Raw genomic sequence first — 22,729 nt, forward strand, 5'->3', positions numbered from 1 at the left:
CAGGAATGTAGGCACAATAAAGAAAGGCAGAACTGGAGACTCAAGGGTAGTGAGGGACAGCCTGATGCAAGCAACTGGTGATACCATCTGGGATCATAGGAGAGTCCTGGCCTATGCTGCCACTCATGGACGGACACATCAGGTTCCATGGCCCTGCAGTAGCAGGAGGGGTCTGTTACTATCAAAAGCCAGGTGGAGTCCCTGGTCTGAGCTGATACCTTGGGACATGTTTATGTTTGAGGGTTGTGCAGAACTGGCCCTACCCTTGCCTAGGCATCATAGGAGAGCCTGGGGGTGTGAGAGCAGGAGAGTTCACCCGTCACCCCATCTTCAGCTAGCTGCAGTACTTGGAAAAACAGGCCCTAAACATCACCTAGCAAACAGAATGTGACGCACAGCTGACTCTGGTGGTTTTAGGTGGCTCAGCCCCAGGGTTATAAGAGAGGTGGCCCTGCCATTTGTTTCCTGTTTGGTGGCATGGATCAGGGAGAGGCATCTTCCTCTCCACTTGCCCTAACTACCCACAGCAGGCTGGAGAGAGAGCAGGAGAACAGGCCCTGCGCCTCACCCAGGCAACACACTTGGACCTGACAGAGTGGAGGAGCCAACCAAGAGCATGAGAGCTGAAGAGCTGGCTCTGTCCCCAGCTCAGGAACCTTCTCAGGCCCAGAGCCAGGGCTTGATAAACTGCTGGAGTGCGTGAAGGGGCTGGTCCTACAGATCCAAAGCTGCAGGATCTCCACAACACAGGGCACCAACAGGAAAGGCTAGAGGAGTCCCAATGAGGTTCCAGTATAGATGGTGTAGCAGAAGCCAGAGGTCTCGTACTAGACCAATGACTCATTGCAATGAACATCTGCAAGAAGCATAGACAAAAGGATATACTGTGGAACACAGTGTGATACACTACAGCTTCCACAACAAGATATTTTCCGCCTCTGTTTGGGGAGGAGGTTGCAAGGGTGAAAGGCAGGTACTAGGGGAGGGGGAAGATAACTCGGATTGGGGTGCACAGTGTGAGATTCACAAAGAACTAATCAAAAGTTTAAAAAAATACTCAAGAACAAAAATAGTAAACATTTCCTCAGAGGACTTTATTTTTCTATTTTATATAGACCACTTATTAAATTAGAAGGCTGAAAAGTAAAAATATATCATATAATCAAAGAAAAATATGGACATGGACCCCCATTCCCAAAATATTCACAGACAGTTCTGAGAACCATTCCCACCAACCTCCAGACAGTGTACCAGATGATACCAGTGTCTGTAAAGGGTGGCCTGGGAGGGCGAGGGCAGAGCCCAGTCGCACAACACTTCTGTCATCGGGTAGGCATCACTCACATGGTGAGATGAAAGCCTCTGGCCATGTCAGACCACAAGCGTGCAGCAGGTTACAACTTCAGCCAACCAACATGTCCAGAGAAGAAAACAGGCCAGGCCATCCCTAGATGCATACCTACACTAGAGCTGGCTCGAGGGGAGGGGGCTCCAGTGAACACCTTGCGATATTTTGCTACCAACATCAATCTTTAAACTTGGCAAGAGCAGCAATTACACCCAGTGAGAGCCTGATCCCCATGCAGAAGCCTGTCTGCCTCGGCTGTGGCCTCTGCCTCTGAGCTCCTTCCAGGGATGACTTTTCATCTCAACGAGATTCAGGATGGGATGGAAGCCAAGCAAGCCATGCTCTGATGCCCTGGTACCTACACAGGTGCTGACAAGTACTGCCTCTCTCCTTGCACTAGATGGGTGCTGACATGAAATTCCAAGACAAAAACCAGCAAAACCTAGGAGTATCACTCAGGCCTTATAAAATGTGATCTTTCTTCAATCTAGTAAAAAAATAAAATGTTCATGACAAAGGGAAGAGTCTGTGTTCAGCTCAAGTCTTAAATCTGTCTTAAAACCATCACTCTTCCTCATTTGAGCAGTCAAAAGTTAGTGAACGCTGCCTCTGAGTGCTGTGGGGGCTGCTCAGGGGCTGGCAGCAAATCGTGATGCTTCCTATAGAACCTCACAGAACAAAGTGGCCCTGTGCTCAACCTATACCTCCTTAAGGCAGATGCGGATGCACACAGCCGCCACACCTGAGACCTAGAGACAGGTACTGAGTGAGGTTCCTGCTCTGCACTGTCTGCAGCCTGCTGGTAACACTAAGTGGACCACTTAAGGAGGTCCTGCCTGCCTGACTCATCCACCCTGTAAGAGGGCATCTGCTTACCAAGCACAAGGCCGATCAACAGTCTAGAATGGAGACTTCCAGTGCCTGGTTGTGTTAAAGTAAGTGGTTGAATCTATTTAACAAACATTGGTCTTTCTTCTCCATTTTGCAGTTAAAAGGCTTAAAGACCTACAACTAAAGAAAAGTGCTTGTTACCACCATCCCATGCTCACCATCACCACATACTGCCTTTAGGCTTACAAAAATAAATACTTATAAACAATACATTTGACAAAAAGCACCCCTGTAGATAACAGCAAGTAGGATTATTTTACCGCGTTTTTAGGAGGCAAAGACCAAAAACTGAAGCACTAATTTTCTTATTTGAAGTCCTTCACAACAGTCCAAACTGCTAGGAGTCACCTTCATGCCCATGTTGGTGGATCACATATCCAAACCGGGTGTGCAAATTCTCAGAAAACAAAAAGTAACAGCAATGTAAGGCAAAGCTGTCACACCATAAGCCTGTGGCAATGCTGGAGAGCTTCCTAACAGTACCTTGAGACAGCACTGACTCTGAGAAAGCTTCACGGTCTGTATCTTAGCACAAGGCACCACTCAATTTCTCCCTAAATACATGTATGGCCAGGTCATGGGCTCAAAGGTTTGCAACCTAAAATACACTATACAATAATCCACTAGTCAGGTACAGGCACCTCTACCTTTATGAAGGTTTAATTTAAGCATGGATTTTTATCACTCAAGCCAAGCTACAGTATGGGTCCACAGAGTATACTGCAGGTCAGTAGTGTCACAATGCTTGAATTTTAGTAGTAAGCACAGAGTGCCACACCCACCCATCGCCTTCGCTTGACTCTGGGCTCTGTGATGAAGGTCTATCAACAAGAACAGCCCCTGGAGTAAGACCCATGATGCTGGTACTAAACAAGAGGATGTAGAAAGCAGCCTCCAGCAGTGAGGGCCAATGTGGGGCCTGGCCAACCAAGCACCAGGTCTGGATACCTTCTGTATTCAAGTTGGATTTCTGTGGCTGAAGCCTAGCCAGACAGTGGCAGATAAGCTAGACAGGAGGTTAGAGACCCACTGGATATGGCTGGGAAGCATATCTCACTGGCCAGGACTAGCTGAGGGGCCCATGTTCACATACAACATCAGAAGAGGGAAGGAGCTTTTAGCTTGAAAGTTCTAAAAATAACCTGTAAGTAAGTGCACGTGAACTCAGTGCACCCTCAACAACCATCCCAGCTGGACTGAGTAACTCCATGCCATCCACCCATCAACTCAGAAGGATGCTGTACAATTTCTAGTATCTTGGCAGAGGCAGTTGCTTTCTGTAAGAATGCTTTCCAGGATAGGGTGAGAACAGGAGATGCAGGCCCCCAAACAGGACCACTGATCTGTGCAATAACAGGGCCATGCCACCATCACCCAGCTAGAGACTAGGAGAGAACTGTCCCCCAGCAACAATGAAGAAGACTGCCTGCTTAGAACCAAAAATCCACATGCATCCCCGAAATATGTAGGAAGGGGCGGCGCAGATGTCCAAGGAAGGGGTATGTGGATGGTCTTTCATTGGAATCTTGTGGGGATGGTGACCCTGGGGAGCCCTGGGCGGACAAGTCCAAGGGTCAGTGGTGTGAAGCCACGGGCCACAGGTGGGTCTAGGACTCTTCACCCATTTGCAGCAAGGAATTGATGGCAGCATCTTTGTTCCCTCTCTGGGCTTCAAGCACAGAACGGATTACTTCCCTGTCCATGTTGGGAAACATGTCCTGGATAGCTTTGAGGTCCTCTTCATTACAACGGGGCTGAGGAGCCACAGCTGGTGGGGGCATGGCCATTGGCACCATGCCAGGGCTGCAGACAGCAGGCATCCCTGAAAACAAAAGTTGAAGTTGGTTAAAAAGAGTGGGGTCAGCCAGGTGTTGTGGTGCCTGACTTTAATCCCAGTACTTGGAAAGCAACAGGAGAGTCTCTAAATTCAAGGCCAGCCTGGTCTACAGAGTGAGTTCCAGGACAGAGACAGTGGGATCACAAAGCTGCAGTGCCAAAGGAAGAAATAATACATCTCACTGGCCTCAAGGGAAAAGGCTACCTTAATCTGACTGGAAAACAGATCCCACAGGGATGCCCATGACAGATGGGATGGGATGGGCCATCCTCCTCACTACTGAGGCTCCCTCTCCTGAGGTATTTTCTTTCTGAACAAAAATTCAAGTTGAATATATCTAGTCAAAAATTACAGGGAGCAAGATGAAAATTTGGTAACCACATGTGCTACTTCAAGAGCTTAGGAGACTCATCATGGACATGAGTCTTTACTGAGAATGCAGACAACAAAGTAGTATGCTTGGGTTTTTTTGTTTGTTTGTTTGTTTTTTTTGGGGGGGTGTATTTTTTTATAATATTTTTTATTAGGTATTTTTAGTATGCTTGTTTTACCCAATACTCCAAAGTCTACTTGTGTCAAGATTCTAGAATTCACTTTCACAGCCTAACAAAGGCATTACAATAGCCATGTATATGGCAAGGTATAACTACATAAAGTACTCCCTGAAAACTTCAAGAAAAGCTGCATATTAGCCTTTCACAATGAAGATGACACATATCAGAAAGTACATCACTTTTCAGCAGCCTGAGGTACCAAGGTCCTCAGTGGGGCACAGGAGCTAATCCTTTTGCCATGAGAGCAAAAAAGGCTGCTGGCAAACGGCTCAGCATGATGCTACATGGCTCCCTGTACCTTGTGATAGATGAAGAGGTACAAACTGAGAAACAGAGGCAGTCTTCCTAAGTACCCTCTGGGCCAGGCCATCACCTTCATGCCTCTGTCCTGACTGACCTAGACAGGCTGTCATCAGTCAGTCACCTTACAAGTTGTCACCAGATAGTGGTGTAGCTGGCATTTGTTACTTTGCGGGTTCTTCTTTCTTCTACCCTTCTCCATCCTTTTGAACTCCTAACACTAGATAGGACAGAAAAACAGGATAGAAAGGAGGGAAGGCTTATCATTAGACTACTTCATGCTGATTAGGGGCATCAAGATCCTTGGGGAGAGTTTGATCTTTGCCATTAGCATATCTAACTACTTCTTGTTTCTTCTTTGCATATGGCTACTTACAAACCACAACCAAACACAAACAACAACAAACAACAACCCACCCTGCCTCTTGGGGCTCTAGCACTTATATACCTTTTGAAATGTCTCCAGAGTTGTAAACACTACACAAGAAACTATCTATTGCTGGCAAAATCATGCCTCTGCTAGAGCATGAAGCAAATCATAGTCAATGGCATAACCCTATGAAGCCTCATCATAAATTGACACAAACTGATAGAGTAGGACCAATTCATTCCCAATAGCAGGGCACTTAGCTACAATGCACACATTATAGACAGTAGGCAGACACAGGTCAGTAAAACAAGAGCCTTTTCACCAATAGGATGCCACTCAGAAAACAAAAGCAAAGGAGCTTTCCATTCAAGAAAAACTGGTGCTTAGCATGGCAATACAGACAGCCTGGGTCCTAAACGGCCTTGCTGCAACAGCCCAGAACTGACACCAACAGCTAAAAACTTCTGGAGCTACCCCTGCTGGCTAGGGAGCTCAGGAACAGGCTGCATATTACAGGACATTTCCAAGCTCTCAAACTAACAGACTCATAAACACACAGGTAACCTTGATCCTCCACCTTCAGCTTCAGCTCTGCAAAGCAGCAGCTGTGATCTCCAATTCAAAACCTCAGACATAGACAACAGGGTCTATGCCTTCTGATATACAGAAGCAGCAGGCACCTACTAGCTATGCATTGTTCCCTGGGTAGACCAACAGGCAGTGAGAATAGGCTAACATGTGAGTCTCCTCATTCCTGTGTAACTGTGCTTGAGTGCAGTCCTGTTTCATGCATGGTCTGTGTACACATACGTCACACTGTGAATAGTCAAGGGTATGAATCTTCCCAAGAGAGCGAACTGCAGCAGAAGCTGATATGAAGCAAGAAACACCACGTGACTTGACCTCACTCCTGAGAAGCCTGAGAGCAACAGGAATAAAAATGCCCTGAATGAACTGCTGCTCCTGCTTCTGTGGACACATCGACCAGATGGCATACCCTAATCGTCTCTGCACAGGATACCCCAAGTATTCTGCTAGGACAGCTCTGCCATCATAAACATACAGGAATTATAAGAACCAAAGCTGGGCATCAGTTTCAACAAAGTAACATGCTTATTAATGCCCCCAATGATTAAGATAAATAAAAAACAAAAAACCATTCAAGAACTTTTTTAGAACTGATTCTCCCTGGGTTCAGAGAGAAGTGGCTAATTCTGGGGCAAAAGGAAATGTACAAGATAGCAAGAGGCTTCCTGTGCCAACGTCAGGAAGCTCACACAGCATGTGAGACATCAAAAAGCACACAATTCAGTCTAAAGGCCTGGCCAATCTGGGATCACTGAGTGACAAAACAATATAGTAACAAATTAATAGCTCAGAAAATAAAACAATCCTCAAGTCCACACTGCTACAATTATCAGTGGACAGCCCAGTCTGACAAAAACAGAGAGCAACTGTAACCTTGAACACAGTCCTCGAGGTGATAGGAAAGGGTTCTCAAGAGAATGAAAAGGCAAACTGTGTCCCCTTACCGAATACTACAGTGTGAGCAGCAGAAATGAAAGAGAACAGCTTTCTAAGCAGCATCTGGGTTCGCCTGGCCAGAGAGTGAACAGGGTAGCACAAATAACTGCAGGCAGAGCCTGTTACAAGTTCTGGGAAGACCCAGACCACCAGCCCTGTGGTCTGCAGCACGTCCCCTTGGGAAGTGTCCTCACTTCCAGGAAGCATGCTTGCATGGGGACAGAGCTGACATCAAGGCTGGTCTCCAAGGGAAAAATACCCTTTTATTTCTGAGGCAGCTTTTCTATCAGTAGGAAACTATTTCTAACTTTCAAAATGTACATCAAAAGTAAGGATCAAAGCCTATTTCTAGAGAAGCCTTCCCTAAAATACACTTGAGAGGCATTACAGAGAATGAAGGACAGGAGCCAAGAAAGAGTAAACTGGTCAACAGCTTTTATCTTTTGTTTAGAAGTAGTTCTTCTGTTTGTAACTGGACAGAAATTTGTCTTTGTTGCTCCCCACCTCAACACCCTCTACCACCACCCAAAGATATGCTCAAGTCCACCGCAAACCACCCCCACCCCACCCCACCCCCGCCCCAGTGCCTCTAGATTGACTTTACTTAGAAAGAGGGCACCCTTGTTTGGATAAGACCATGAAGGAACAGAAAAGCCCTTGTCCAGTGACCTTACAGGACAGAAACACACAAAGAGGGTGGCGACTCCAAGAGTATGAAGACGGACCAGGGAGATATGGCCAGAAACCAAGTCACATCAAGATCTGGAAAAGGTTAGAAGTTCCCTCTCTGGAGCTTCAGAAAGGATTGCAGCCCGTTTTGACTCCTGGCCTGAGAAACTGAGGGGACAGACTTCTGCTGCATTGTTCCATCTGTGACCCCAATGCCTCTGCTACACTGGGGTACCCTTTGTGCTCATTTCACTCTGCTTGCTACTCCCTCTGCAGACCTCCAATGACAAATTCCATACGCAGACTGATAGGACTGCAGTTCAAAAAGGAACCTGGGAGCCACTCTGGGAACCCAACCCTCATACCTCAGGATCCGATCACTGAACTGGACAGGTCAGGATCTTGTATTGGGAACTCTAGAAAGCACACATCCTAAAACTCCACTCTCCAGATTTCTAAGGCTCTTGGTGAACAACCACACTGCTTTAAGGTTTCTCTAAGGCCCTGGGTCACTCCCCACTTGACTGGTTTGCCCTCTACTGCAAACCTACTCCATTCCAAATACTACAGGGGCCTAGAACCCTGTGAACTTACCCTCCCTCCCCTTTGCAAAGTGCTGCCCTTTGTTCCTGCAGGATGATTTGTCATAGGAAGAAGGCCCAAGTTCTGTCTGTCAGGCCTGTTTTCAGGACATGTGTGGGTGGATTTCATTCCCAAGTCCTGCACCATGTTCCCTAGCTCAGCTGGCAAAGAGGCTGAGTCTAATAAAGGCTAATGAGTCACTCCATTCTGGCTGTGTGGGACCCTCAGACCATAGCAGCTCTGTGTTGTCTCAGATACAAGGCAACACTCACCCTGAGCACCTGCTAGCAGGGACCAAGCAGGCCAAGTCCCATCCAGGACCTCATATTCCCTCCTGCCCTATAGACTGGCCATTCCCATTGGGATAGCAGAACTACCATGGTCTGCTTGGACTACAGTTCCCTGGAACCTAGCAAGAGACTAGGGAGACTACAGGCCTGCCCTGATGTCTACTCTCAGAGCCACAGTTTTTCCTGTTGGTTGAAGCCAAGAAAGGAGCTGTGTGATCTCATCTGCTCATCTGGTTTGCCCTATTCTGGTAGGAGGACGAGTTGGATACCAGGCACTGTGAAAGCCACAGGAAGATTAGAAATTTAAAATAATACATAAAAGCCACATCTTGACTTTATGACCCAAGCATCTATTAATTTATATGGGTAAATACTTTGAATGAAAGCCAAGATTTTCTTTTAAGATGTAGTTATGCCTTGTCTAACAGGAACCAGGTTGTCTTATTCCAGTAACTCATTCATAAAAATGTTCCTAGATAATGTTTCTACAACTCCAAAAATATCAACTCACCTTACTTGTGGCAATAATTAGGGCAAACACTATTTCTTATGTATGCATAAATAATTCAAATATGACATGGAATAAGTTTTAGAAGGATCTTCATTTAAAGCAGCCATGCTTACACAATTCTACACTACTCAAGCTTCACAGGCCCTTCCCTTTCCTGTCCTACTTTGTCCCAGGACTGCCTACCAAAGAAGCATACACACCTGCAATGGGCACATAGCCAACACCCTGCTGGTACACAGTTGGCATCAGGACCACAGGCTGAGGAGGCATCATCATGGCAGCTGGGAGGGACTGAAACACAACAAAGAAAAACACGGGTGTCAAGGAGGACCACACCATATGTCAATCTTGTTACTACTGGTATCAGAGGAGTGGTCCTAGCCTCAGCCCAGACATTAACACCCAAGACATGGAGTCCTCAGCAAGAATGTAGTGTTCCTGGCCTCTGGTTTCATCTGCACCAACACTCCCGCAGACCACCTCCCTTCAGCTAGAAGACTTGGGCTGCAGACTCCTAGCTCAGTTAGGAGAGTGGTGAGAGCATGAGGACCTGAGTTCAATCCTGAGCACCTATGCATAAGCCATGTTTGGTAGCTCATCTCTATAATCCAAGGGATAGGGAGTCATAGACAAGAAGATCCCTCAAGGTCATTAGCCAGCCAATCTAGAGGAATGAGTTTCAGTTTCAGTGAGAGAAAAAGTCAGGGTGAAGATTAAAGAAAACAAATGATGTCAACTACTGGCCTCACATGAGCTGCAACCACCACCGCTTCTCACACAGCCCCCTTCACGGTTTGTTCTGGAGACTGCATAAGTATCAGAAGCTTCTCTCAGAAATACTGAATTGGTTTGTTTGTTTGTTTGTTTGTTTAATGTGTCTTAGTGTTTTGTGTGCATGTATATATGTGCATTATGTGTGTGCCTGATGCCAGTGAAGGTACTGAATCCCCTGGAACTGGAGTTACAGTTGGTTGTGAGCCACCATGTAGGTGCTGGGAATCAAACCTGGAAATTTCCACAAGAGCAGCAGTGCTCTTACCTGTTAAGCCACCTCTCCTGGCCCAGCTCTAATAATCTTGAACTGTAGATGAGATAGTGTAAAATGGACCTATGCTACATAAAGCACCTGTTAAAGACAGGTAACACTCAACACCAGGAGAGGCATGTAGGATGGTCAAGCTGAGGAGGCCTGCATACAGGGTGCTTTATACTCCCCTGTTCTCAAAGACTCTGGAACAACTAAAATGAAAGGCCTAGATAATACAAAGGAGACAGTGGGAGCTCAGAGGCCCAGCCCTGCCTCCCATGACTTCCCAAGGTTCTGGGAGCCATAGCTGCCTCAAGGAGGTGCCATAACCTCTTTGAGGATGGCCTCTCCGGACAGTGAACTCACCGTGTAGGACATGACCAGGTTAATCATGCCCTCCTTGTCATCGCCCTGCCTCCCACTCAGGCTATACCACTCGTCCTCCACTTGGCCCTGCTTCAGGGACTCAGGGATGGTGATGTGGGTCCAAGCTATGCGGTCATCCATGGAGAAGGCACGCTGAGGAAGACAAGAGTAAAATGACCTCATCATGGCACACAACAACCCATGTTATAGAGACCAGATTTTCCTATGGCTGTGACTCCACCTGGACTGGTGCCTGCATCTACCTTCTATCTTCTTGGCAGGAGAGGGTTCCTCCTCACTGTTCCATCTTCCTTCAAGGAGCTTCCCATTAACCATAATGCCAGACCTCCACAGATCACCTGTACCTGGCCACTACCACTTCTGCATCTTCTGAGTAACAACCATAAGGCCAGGCCAAAGGACAATAAAGAATCTCTGGGCTGTCATCCTTGCTCAGGGATGGACACTGTCTTCCCCAGTCCTTGGGGCCTTACTCCTAATCCATTAGATATAAGAAGCAAGTATCAAGCCCAGTAGGTACAGATGAGGACAAGAGCTCCAAGCCACCACCCATAGCCCCAAACCTCCTTCTCATATTCTTACTATTCTCAGACACAGAAGGAGGAGAAAGGGACAAAACCAACCAACTAAACAAACAAACAAGAAGAAAGTAGAGCAAGAGGCAGACAAAGTCAAGACAAAGGGAGAAACTGTCCCCTCACTAGGCCTCCCATGCTGACGTCCTCGTTGGCTCTCATGCCTCCATTTTTTTCCCACTGCCCTTTGCTGTTTCAAGGAAACAAGCATATGACCTCCACAGCTAAGCTACAAGGAGACATCTTCCACCTGAGTTTCCTGATTACCCTCAAAAAGCTGCATGCCTAACTGCTGGAACGGCCATGGGACATTACTGGCAGAGCCTGGAACTCATGCGTACAAGAACAGTGCTCCCATCACGAGTGGAGCCTGACTTGCTTGAAATCTGACATGCCCGTGAACATCTATTTTCACACTCTACTCATGCTTCTACTGCTGGTGATGGCTCCCAATAGACACTGTCAAAGGAGCTGAGAGAAAAAAATCTGTAGCTTGTCATTTAGCCACTAAATGTCAGGTGTCCAGGCAGGTCACACCCAGTCACTAAATGCTAGGAATACAGGGCCTGAGCACCAGGAGAACAGCTTCGTGACTAAACCCACAAGGCACACTACAGCACACCCATGTCTATCAGATCCCAAACTAGACAGGTCTGTAACACTGGGGCATCTCTCACCTCATCGAAGATCTCAAGGTAGAACGAGTCCACACCTGGGGGCACTGTGCACTGAATGACCTTGTTCCAGCGAGGGTTCTTGGCCCCATTGTGTGCTGTGGGAGTTTCATAAACAGCATAGCCCAGACGCAGACGGCAGTAAGGGTCCATACGAGTCATGCCATAATTCTTTGCCAATTTTGCCTGAAATAACACCAAATTTAGAAAAACGTGGCATTCACCAGCAGAGACAAAGGCCAGTGCATCTGTAAACTGTTTTTCTTACAGATATTTCACAGTGTGTGAAAAAAACAGCCTTCAAGTTCACCTAATCGTGTCAGTAACTTGCTCTTGAACATGCTGCCAGTCACTCCTGGACTCATGACCCTGGAACCTGGCCATACCTGGCAACACCTGTAAGCAGTAAGACAAGACCTCTCATCTGACACTATGCACTGACTGTGCACATCCTAGGCCTCAGCATGGAGCTGAGGTTGAATGGGAACTACGGTCTGCAGAGCTGTTGTGCAGGAATGAGTAGCTCACTGCTACAAAGGGGTGAGGGAAAGCATCCTCATGGAGTATAATGCCTGACATGGACCAATAGTATCTTAGGCAGATCCCTGGGGAATCAACAGGTATTACCAGATATTTTCAAGAATAACTAGAATCAAAAAAATTCTACTGTGCACATGGGAAATGAGATGCAAAGCCCCATGCCCAGTGCCTCCTCTTCTGCTCAATCCCACCAGTCTTCAACAGGAAACTAAGACCCACCTGTACTACAGTGATGCTGAGGCGACCCACGGTACCAACTGTTCCTCCATACTGCAGCTGCTGGGCTGCCTGGGCATCCAGCTGGATCTGCTGCTGCTGTTGTGTGGGTGTTATACGGAGGAAGTCCTGGGGGAGTTCACCAATGTACACCTTCCAGTGAGGAGAGAAAAAGAGTAGAGTCAAAGCAGAATGCCAAGCATCTCAAAGTACTATCTGGCTTACCTTAGAGAGGTGTGTCACTCAGGCACAGTCCAGCTCTGCCCACCTTACCAAGGCTTAGAGAGTGTTTTGCTTTTTTTTTACTTTTTTAAACAAGAGATTCCAGCCTCCCCTCATCTGAGCTCCCTTTTCCTGAAGACACACACCTTATTCAGGAGGTACTCAAGGCAAACCAGACCCTTGGAAGGTTAAGAATATATCTCAGGGGAGCAAAATACTCGCAGGAGGAAATATGGAGACAAAGTGTGGAACAGAGACTGAAGGAAAGGCCATCCAGAAACTGCCCCACCTGGGGATCCATCCCATATACAGTCACCAAACCCAGACCCTATTGTAGATGCCTGAAAGTGCTTGCTGACGGGTGCCTGATATGGCTGTCCCCTGAGAGGCTCTGCCAGAGCCTGACAAATACAGAGGTGGATGCTTGCAGCCAACCACTGGGCTGAGCTTGGGGGTCCTTGATGGAGTTGGAGAAGGGACTGAAGGAGCTGAGAGGGTTTGCAGCCCCATGAGGGAAGAAACAGTGTCAACTGGCCAGACCCCCTGGAGCTCCCAGGGACTATACCACCAACCAAAGACTACACATGGAGGGACCTATGGCTCCTGTCGCATATGTGGCAGAGGATCGTCTTGTTGGATATCAGTGGAAGGAGCAGCCCTTGGGCCCAAGGGGTGTTCGATGCCCCAGTGTAGGGGAATGCCAGGGCAGGAAGACAGAAGTTGGTAGGTGGGTGGGTAAGCACCCTCATATAGGCAGAGGGAGGAGCGATGGGATAGGGGATTTCTGAAGGGGAGACCTGGAAAGGGGAAAACATTTGCAATGTAAATAAAGAAAATATCCAATTAAAAAAAAAAAAAAAAAAAAAAAGCCGGGCGTGGTGGCGCACGCCTTTAATCCCAGCACTCGGGAGGCAGAGGCAGGCGGATTTCTGAGTTCGAGGCCAGCCTGGTCTACAAAGTGAGTGCCAGGACAGCCAGGGCTACACAGAGAAACCCTGTCTCGAAAAAACTAAAAAAAAAAAAAAAAAAAAAAGAATATATCTCAGTCAGTAAAAAGGCTAGCTCGAGGGAGACCTGAAGTGCTCTAAGAAAGTAGAGTTTTTCAAGAAAAAGAGGAGAGCAAAGGAAAGGGGAAAGGTTAACCAAGACTCCTAATGGTGGCCCTGGTTAAGATTCATTTTGGAGTTAACCACATGACCCCTACTGCAGAAGAAGACCAAGGAATACATGATGAACCAGGGCTTTCTGGGAAGAAAACACCAGTTGGAAATGTTATACCTACCTGGGGCCCAAGAAGGGAGGGCCGAGGACCCTTTTGTAGCAGCTGAGATGTTAGCTACTTAGGACCAGCCTTGGGAGCAAGCATCCACAGCTTCACCCAGGATAACACAAAGAAGCCAGGACTGCTCCTTGCCCAGTGGGTACCAGTCTAAGTTACAGAGAGGAAATACTCACAATTAAGGGACAGCTGAGGAAGCTCTGAAGGCTGAAAGCCCACTGAAGAAGGACCTGAGCAGCAATCAGGTGCCTAAAGTGGTCCCACCATGCATGCTTGCCCAGAAGCACCAATGTCAAATGTGAGCTGTGACAGTCAATTTACTGAGACCTGCTGGGAACACTTGGTATCCAGGTTCTATGACACCCTGCCTACCTCCACTGCACGCACTCCCACCTATCCACCCAGCCGTGGGTTCCCACTGATATGCACTATGTACACTTCCACTTTCTGCAGGGTTTTTAGCTCCCAGCACCTGGGAAACTCCAAGGGGTTTGGGTCTTCTTTTCAAAGGTCCTTGAAAAAGGTAGGCATGGTGGCTCACTTTCACATTCCCAGCACTTGAGAGACTGAGGCAGGGGAGTACAGTGAGTTCAAAGCCAATCTGAGCTACATAGTGAGTTCCAGGCCAGCTTGAGTTATACAGCAAGACCCTATCTCAAAAAATAAATCAAATAAATTAATAAAGGAAAGAAGCAAGCAAAAGTCACTGGATCCTCAAGTCTAACCCCTTACTGTCTCCCTATTTCTGTGTTTCCAAAACATACAGACTAGTCACATGTTCAGAACCAACCAAGGATACAGCCCAGAGTTCTCTGTGGGCCACCCTGATGATGTTCCCACTACGATCCTCTAACTTGAAAAAAGCATGTCAGTGGTGACTACTTAGCAGCATACCCCTCTGCACCTGTGGGGTCACTCAGAGTCAAGAACAAGGAGGGAGCTCAGCCCTCATAGGCAGAAGCTTTCCACAAAGTAGCTGTGGCCAGTGAGAACCATGGTTACCAAGAAAGGCAGTTTCCAATACCTGAAGCCTCCCTTGGATAGACAGCCTTCCCCACGGCACACCACAAATGCTTCTGGGGAGTCCAGAAGAGATGAGGAAGGGCTGTGGCTCGAGAAGACAGGAGCCAGTATCTACGGTATAGAGGAAACCCTGAGTCCCTCCCAGAGGAATTTCTGTCCCATACCTGTGCTAGTCTACAGTGAATTTAGAGGGTGCACCTCCACGATGTATACCCAGTTTTATCTATACATCATAAATGGGTTCTTAGGCAAAAACAGATTTTCTTCAGCCAGGTTCTTGGGGTTAATCTATATAAGCCAAGTTCTCACTTGTCATAGGAACAACTATCAATTGAATGCCATATAGTACAGTTTTAGGACTGCAGCAGGACACACTGTGCCTTCGAAGGATACACACAGGAGGGTAAGCAGACCAGTAGATATCACAGTGATAAGTCAGGATATAGGCAGTCATGGGGGCTGCTTCAGGCATGGAGGTCAGGAAAGACTATGTGGGACAAGTCAGGGCTGTTTTTTACTTTGTATCTTATCATTCTCTTCTTGGGACTAGAAACTTCAGACATTGAGATTTCCTATTATACTCTTCCAGGCTTTCATTAAAGAGAAAGAGACTGCTGGGGTGGGGTGAGATTAAGATAAAATGTGGATGGGATTGAAGTAGAGCTCTGCAGTAGAGCATCTGCCCAGCGTGCACAATGCTCTGGGTTCAATCCCACTGCTTTTGTCCCTCAAAGATCAAATTCAAATGTGCTATTTTTCAATAAAGATCTAAACATAAAATTATAAATGGGAAGGAAAGTTTTAACATTGTGAATTTAACAGTGTTAATGAAGAGTAGAAAAGCAACACTGTGGTAGAGAAAGCTAACCCATTCTGACTTAGCTAGGTGAGACTTCATCCAAGCCAAGGATGTTCTACAACACCCTCAACAATGTTCTTTCTCAAAAAACAAAACAAAAACAAAAAAACAAGGAAGCCTGAGATGTGGTCAAAGTCAAGGCAAGGCAAGGTCCTGGGAGGAGCCCACAGCAGTGAAGGGAACAAGCTGAACAAGCTGAATGTAGAGCATGGACTGAAGCCAGTTTCATGGCAGTGACATCGGTCTGTGAATATGACATCAAGGAAAATGAGACGAGAACTTTTTTCTATAGCTTTTCTCAAGTCACAATTTTACTAGAAAAAGTTTCACCTTAACCTAAAGAGGGAGCAGGGAGAGTAGGAAAGACTTCAGCCTGAGCCAGATAAACAAGGTGGTTATACAACCAATACTCTCTGTCCTGGGAGGGGAAGACAAGCCTGCCTGTTGCTGCAGATCCCTGATGATTTGTCTAAATGAGGACACCTCTTGCTATACCTAAAGGAGTCACCACTGTTAGCATAGTGAGGCATACTTCAAAACAAGAAATGAATTCAGGCATTGGTGCAAATTCTATAAAGTCACTGACAGCACTAGAAAATACCATCAATAAACAGCTATTTTTAGTAAAGTTTTAAAATACAGGGCTAATCCTAAAATGTATTTTTGCCATATACTGGTGGATGACATTTTTGCCATATATTGGCCACATGAAATAAACATTTTTATCATGGCTTAAAGACTCAGAAAAATTAAATGATGATTCTGTTAACAGACTCACAGTAGGTCTTTTTTGCAGTTTATCTAAGAGTATAAGATGAATACTAACAAATGACTTCAAACATGTTGGTTAAGAGCCAACAAATTCAATTCCAGGCACGGGTCCCATAGCAAAGCTGCAAGAACATAAGCATAAGTATGCTGGTTCCTTAAGGCCCGGGACAAAGGAAGAGCCACCAAGCAATGCTTCATTTCTCTAGCCAGAAGCATCTATGTGGCCCAGACTCACAACTGGCAAAAAGAATGAGATATTTCTGTGTCCCTAAAAGAATGAAAGGAATCCCCAGGACCCTGACCAAAAAAAGGGGGACAAGTAGGAAGGGCACAGTAGGCTTCAGCCTTGGCTCTGTGTAGCATTTGAGGGCAACTCAAACTAGGAACAGGCGGACAAATCTAGTAAATGAGGGCACACATAATGAATCTAATGAATTTAGAATCTGCAGCACGGCCCATGGGACTTCCCTATCTATAGAGAAGCTAGATGTCTCTCCTAGGGGTTGTCCAAAGGCATTTGGCCTGCCCAGCACAGAGAACCTATCTGCTAGCAAGTCTGGGACACTATAGGAAGTCAAGAAGGTGCTAGTCTAGAGTTCAGCAAAAAAGATGGGCAGCAACACAGTTACTTCTACAGGTGAGTGTGCATACAAGTATGTGAGTTGCATGCATGCATCCATGTGTGTGAGGCTCTGGCACTGCAAGGCTAAAGGGAGCAAGGAAGAATCCTAAAGCAGCAGCAGTTCATAGTTTAGAGTATCTGTGGCAGCTGGGCAGAGGTGGATCTATTGCCTGATGCCTTCCAGAGCCAGTGATCACAGGGATTCCTATGCACGAAACTAGCTGCTGCTCTCTCCCCACAGTCACTGCAGCCAGTCCTCTTGGCCTTCATAGGTACCTGGCAACTTCACCACCCACCTGAACCCAGCTCTACTGCCTTTCTGGTGTCAAAGCAAAATAGTATCAGAAAAGGATTCAATCACAGAAGTATGTTTTCTGAAAAATGAAAAACAATTCATAAGGACCTAGCATCTTACTAGTTCATGGTATTTCCATGAGCTGGGCCTGTTGCACTCTCCATGCATAAATCTGGCGCATCGTCATGAGCCCTGACAACAGTTCTATATTGTTCAATATATGGCGATTGGCCCTCAGTCAGGATGGAAACTGCACTTAAAGGCTTTCAGTGGAGCCGAGCGTGGTGGCGCACGCCTTTAATCCCAGCACTCGGGAGGCAGAGGCAGGCGGATTTCTGAGTTCGAGGCCAGCCTGGTCTACAAAGTGAGTGCCAGGACAGCCAGGGCTACACAGAGAAACCCTGTCTCAAAAACCCAAAAAAAAAAAAAAAAAGGGCTTTCAGTGGTTTATACTGAAACTCCAAAGAATGGAAGACTAGTAAAGGAGTGACGAGATGACAGCAGGGCAGGCATGCAGTGGACTGAGTGCCACTCTCCACAGCCCTCAGGAACTACACTCAAGAGTTCTAAAAGAACAGCTTGAAAAGCACAGCAAAGATCCTGATGGACAGATACGAGGGGGATGAGGAAGAAGATTACACATCTCAGATCTGAACAAGCACTGACAAAAATGCTACTGCTCAAAGGAAAGGGGAACCATCACATACGGCACAACCACACCAGGTGGGATGGGACCACCGGGTCACCACCAACTATGGTCTTTGCACAGACTGGGGACGACAGAGACGCAACCAACTTTAGATCTGCAAGACACTGTGTTAAAATTCCTAGGGTAACTCCCAAGAGAAAAGAAATAAACCATACATTTACCAAACTGGTAAAGAATTTACTACTTATTAAAAACATTTTCAAAAATATGATTACTACTAATTACACACATTAAAAACTGTTTAATGAATCAAAACAAATGCAAGCCTTAAAGTGTTAAATGTGTATATATTTATGCCATATAAAATAAAATAGGTTTCAATAGAAACCTGTACTTCTTAGATTTGACTTTTAAGGACACAGCTATATGTTGTTGTGGGTAGACTCCTCCTAAACATAAATGTTGAATAAAATGTAAAGTCAAAACATAAACGAAAGAAAGAAAAACCCTGTAAATATTTTTTAAAAGGAAAAACAGAGTAGTTACAAAATTGCATAAAGTAAAAAGGCAAGAAGCCAGTAGAGGTCACTCACTATCTGGTCACCACAGCCTGATGTTAGACTTATACTCAGGTATAGCCTCACCTCAGAATCCAGAGCAGACATTCTCAAGGACCCAGAGACATAGGCCTAGTGGCCAGCTGGGGAGCACAACCTCTTGCTCAGGTTCTGCCCTGTGAAGATGCATAGACAAGAGGATGCTAACTCACACAGGAGGTTTGAAAACTGCAGGTATATAGTAACACTAATAAATAAATAAATAAATAAATAAATCTGATATACATCCTAAGGAACTCAAGTCCCTTCTCCATTACTAGAAAATTAGAAGCCTCATTTTACTGTACTTTAGAAACTAAACAACCCAGACACCTCTGGGTGATGAGAAAAGCTTATCTTTAACAGCAGATCCAGTTACCAAGTACAGAACATATGAACAAATTAAAAAATGACTCTTTTGGGGCTGGAGAGATGTTTCAGTGGTTAAGTGCAGTGGCTGCTCTTCCAGAGAACCTGGGTTCAATTTCTAGCACCTACATGGTTCACAACTATGTGTATCTCCAGTTCTAGGGAATCTGACCCCTCTCCTAACCTCCATGGGCCCCAAGAATGCACATGGTATACATACATATACACAGGGAAAATATTCATACATACAAAGTAATCTACAAATTAAAAAAAAAATCACTTTGCCATCACTAATCAAGTCATTGGTTCAGCAAGGCATGGACACTAAGGACCACCCACAGAATGAGGAGGGGCAAAGCCAGAGTCAGTGGCCTCTGGCAAAGCTCACTGGTTAACCAGCATCTCACACAGGACAAGGCAGCACCTGTGGGACTCTACACAACACATCTATTAAGGAGGACCTTCAAAATGCCAGCCCTACATGTGGTGCAGCCTCCAGGGAGCAAGACCTCTTACACAAGAAGTCGGATCCTACAAGTCACTCACTGTAGGGAAGGAGTGGGTTTATGGACTGAGTAGCAAAAAGGGTTGGTAATTTCAAAATACCAGCATTTTCAAAAGCGATATAGATATAGCATAGGGTTCAGTGCCCTGCAGTGGCTATTTTTAACCACCCCCACCCCCCCGAAAAAAAAAAAAAACCCTAAAGTCTAAAACTATAAAAGACCACATATCCCAGGGAAGAACTTACTCCTTTACAACCATGTAGGTGCGGCTATCCGTCCTCATACCTGCCCACCTAAACCCTTAACCAAGGACAGAGAGCCCTCCTCACCCAGATGAGATTGTCCTCTGCCTTTTATAGCCTGCCAAGATACTTTTGTCAGTCCTTTCCCACTCCTCAGAGGCAAAGGTCAGCTACAGAGTCAACTGCCCAAGCCTAAGTCCAGGTTCATAGGATGGAGACACTGGGCCATGGTCTAACTCCTGCTGGACTACACAAAGAAGGCTGCTTGCAGGACCCAGCGCTGACCAAATGCATGCACTTCATCTGTTTAGAAGCAGCACTCGGTTCACTTAGGGTTCATACAACCCTGAGTGTGACATGAATAGCAGAGAAGCATACCACACTCTGGCAGTTCTACTAGACCTTGACAACTGGCTAAAAGCTTTTCAAATATTAGTGAATCCAGAGGTAGATGAGTATATCATTCCAGGTGAAGCGGCCAGTGAAAAGTTGAAAACTGAAAAAGGTCTGCACTCTAAGAAATAGCACTTCCCAGATGAAGTTCAAGGCCTTCTATTCTACAGAGACCCTGGCCATGGCCCATGCAGTCCTCCCACATCAAGTCACTGGAAAGAGCACAAATCTGATGGTGACTGTCATTCTCTGGCTTACATAAGTTACGATGCCTGGCTGTGTCCCTGTGCTCCACACCTGTGGCTCAGTGTCCAGTTACTCTAAATATTGTGACCACTAATACTATGATGAAGATATGCATATCCCAAATAAACCTTGAGATACCTGTCACTTAAGACAAGTTCTTACAGCCCAAAGTTACAAGTCATGAAAACCTAAAACCACTCAGCTGTCTATGTTGTATTTCTATGACTACATTCTCCCAGGAACACTGGGCAAGTAGAAAGATCAAACGTCAGGATTTGACTCCACAGATTCTGCTAGTATCAACATCATCTGACACTCCCAATTACTCATCACTGTGTAGGTTATTGCAGCTCTGTACAACACCAGAGTTTCTCTAAGCAACAGGGAAAGATAGCTTCTTACTCATGACAGACATGGAGTTCACCATCAGATGAATTCAAACTCAGCCTGAACCACAAGAGATAAGGACACTCTCAGACCACACAGTAAGAAAGGGCCCACTCTCCTTGGCCATGTGTCCACTTGGCAGGGGATATGAAAAGGGCAAAGCTCTGCCTCCCTTTCTCCTCTGGCAGCCACCATCAATCTTCTATAGTTTGCTGAGACACAGTGAGGATGAAGAAGGGTTGATGAACATAAAAGTAACTCCAACATTGGAAATCTCCATCCAAGTTTGACAGTGGCTCAGGAGATCTGGCTTCAAAGCCCTCCTAAAAAGCATCTAATCAAGCCTGAGGCTTTCTTCAAAGTCAGGAAATCAGTAATCTATCCCAAGGAGTTACCTGTTATACACACACACACAGTCAACACCAAGCTGTCGGGGTGAGAAAACTCCGGGAAACCTCAGGCTTTGCAGGCACACTCAATATTAACTTCAGGGGAAAAGGCACTGAGGTGCTGATTAAGAACTATGTTCCACTCCACACAGCCACGGTTGGCTAACAACATCCCACCCACACCAGTCTCAGGGAGCTACTGGGAGGACATACACACTAGGGGAGGTAAGTCGGTAGTATAATAGAACCCAAGACAATCCTGAAGAGGCAACCCTGTTGGGTCTTCCAACTTCTCTGCTCCCCTCTCCTCGTTTATAAATGAAGAAATTGAGGCTTGAAAAGGTAGCCACTAACTAAGCTCAAGAGGTAGTACCCAATTTTCTATAGATGTTAGGGAGAAGAGGAAACTGTCACAACTAAGGACAGACTACAAAGTGGGATCTTTCACCATTTCTGAAACCAAGGAGACCAGGTTATCTCTCCTTTGGGGGACCAACGGTGTCCGACTCCACTCCTCTGAGAGACCACGGGAACCAAGGCACCTCTCAGTTTGGGAAATTAATGTAGTCAGTACCAATCTGGGAGAAAAGAGAGTCAGGGCTCGTGTCCATCTAGGAGACCAAGGAGGTGATAGATCTGAGAGCGTAAGGGGTTCAGGGCCCTTTCTATCTGAGGGACTAAGGGAAGTCGGGGTCCCATTCCATCTGGAGACCAATGGGGTAAGGTTTCTTCTGTGTAGAAGAACCCTATTCAGGGCCTCCACCCAGGAGGACCACGGGAGTCAGGATCCCTCTCCATGAAGGAGGCCAGGAGCTTCAGGGCCCGTGGGTCTCTGGGGAACCATCAAATTCTGCCTTCCTCCACCCCAGAGGTCCGATGGACGAGAGTCGCTGGCTCCGGGTGGGTACCCGAAGGTAGGACCCGCGAAGCCCCGGGACGGCAGAGCAACCCGCGAGGGCCCCGTAAAAGATTGAGGAGTCCGACCCCAGGCTCCACTGCCCCAGCCAGGCTCTGGTCCAGAGCACTCACCGGCCCGCGCTGCGTGCTGACGGTGGTCGCCATGGTGCTGCGGCGGCCCTCTGCCTCGCCGACTGCACAGAGACCCGCCGGGAGAGCTCTTCCGCTCCCACCACAAGCTGCGTCGCCGACCGTTGTCCCGCGAGGCACTGGGCTCTTCAGTCAGCTGACAGTCGCCCCGCCCCGCCCCACCCCGGCGTTCCCAAAGTACAGAGCTTGGCAATCGCTGGCCCCGCCCCTTCCGGCTAATCCGCGCACGCGTGTTCCGAGCTCAGGGGAAGCGGGTCTCCCGTATACGCCTGCGCAGTGGCGCCCTCAGTAGCCCCTTAAAATGGCTGTCAGACAGTTTGCGCATGCCTAAACCTGAACGCTCTCCTGCGGGCAGAAGCTTGCTCACCCAGTCGCATACACTTAGAACAGGAACGCACATCTCAACTCGGTCGAGTTGCCACAGCGTCTAGTCACCTAACTGGAGATAGCTGTGATACCACCGCTTGCAGGTGTGTGATCCGCCTGGAGAAAACTGAGGTTTGGCTGCTTGAGGAAAAAAACAGATGGCAGTAGAACCA

General features: G+C 46.8%; 1 protein-coding gene across 2 annotated transcripts; it reads right to left on the reverse strand.

The window, feature by feature from the left end:
- Nucleotides 1-963: 963 nt before the first annotated feature.
- On the reverse strand, nt 964-22,358 carry Tollip (toll interacting protein). Of its 2 annotated transcripts, XM_021167816.2 has the most exons (7): nt 22,173-22,358; nt 18,660-18,748; nt 12,299-12,448; nt 11,543-11,725; nt 10,270-10,422; nt 9,077-9,167; nt 964-4,061 (listed from the first exon to the last, which is right to left on the reverse strand). In XM_021167816.2, the coding sequence occupies exons 2-7, from the start codon at nt 18,678-18,680 to the stop codon at nt 3,847-3,849; spliced, it is 813 nt and encodes a 270-aa protein (XP_021023475.1). In that variant the 5' UTR covers nt 18,681-18,748; nt 22,173-22,358; the 3' UTR covers nt 964-3,846. The 2 variants fall into 2 exon arrangements, with proteins under 2 accessions (XP_021023475.1, XP_021023474.1); XM_021167815.2 differs by lacking the exon at nt 18,660-18,748 and having other exon boundaries at nt 1,076-4,061.
- Between the last annotated feature and the right edge of the window lie 371 nt (nt 22,359-22,729).

Source organism: Mus caroli, chromosome 7 (assembly GCF_900094665.2).
Source record: "Mus caroli chromosome 7, CAROLI_EIJ_v1.1, whole genome shotgun sequence".
NCBI classification, from domain to species: Eukaryota; Metazoa; Chordata; class Mammalia; order Rodentia; family Muridae; genus Mus; species Mus caroli.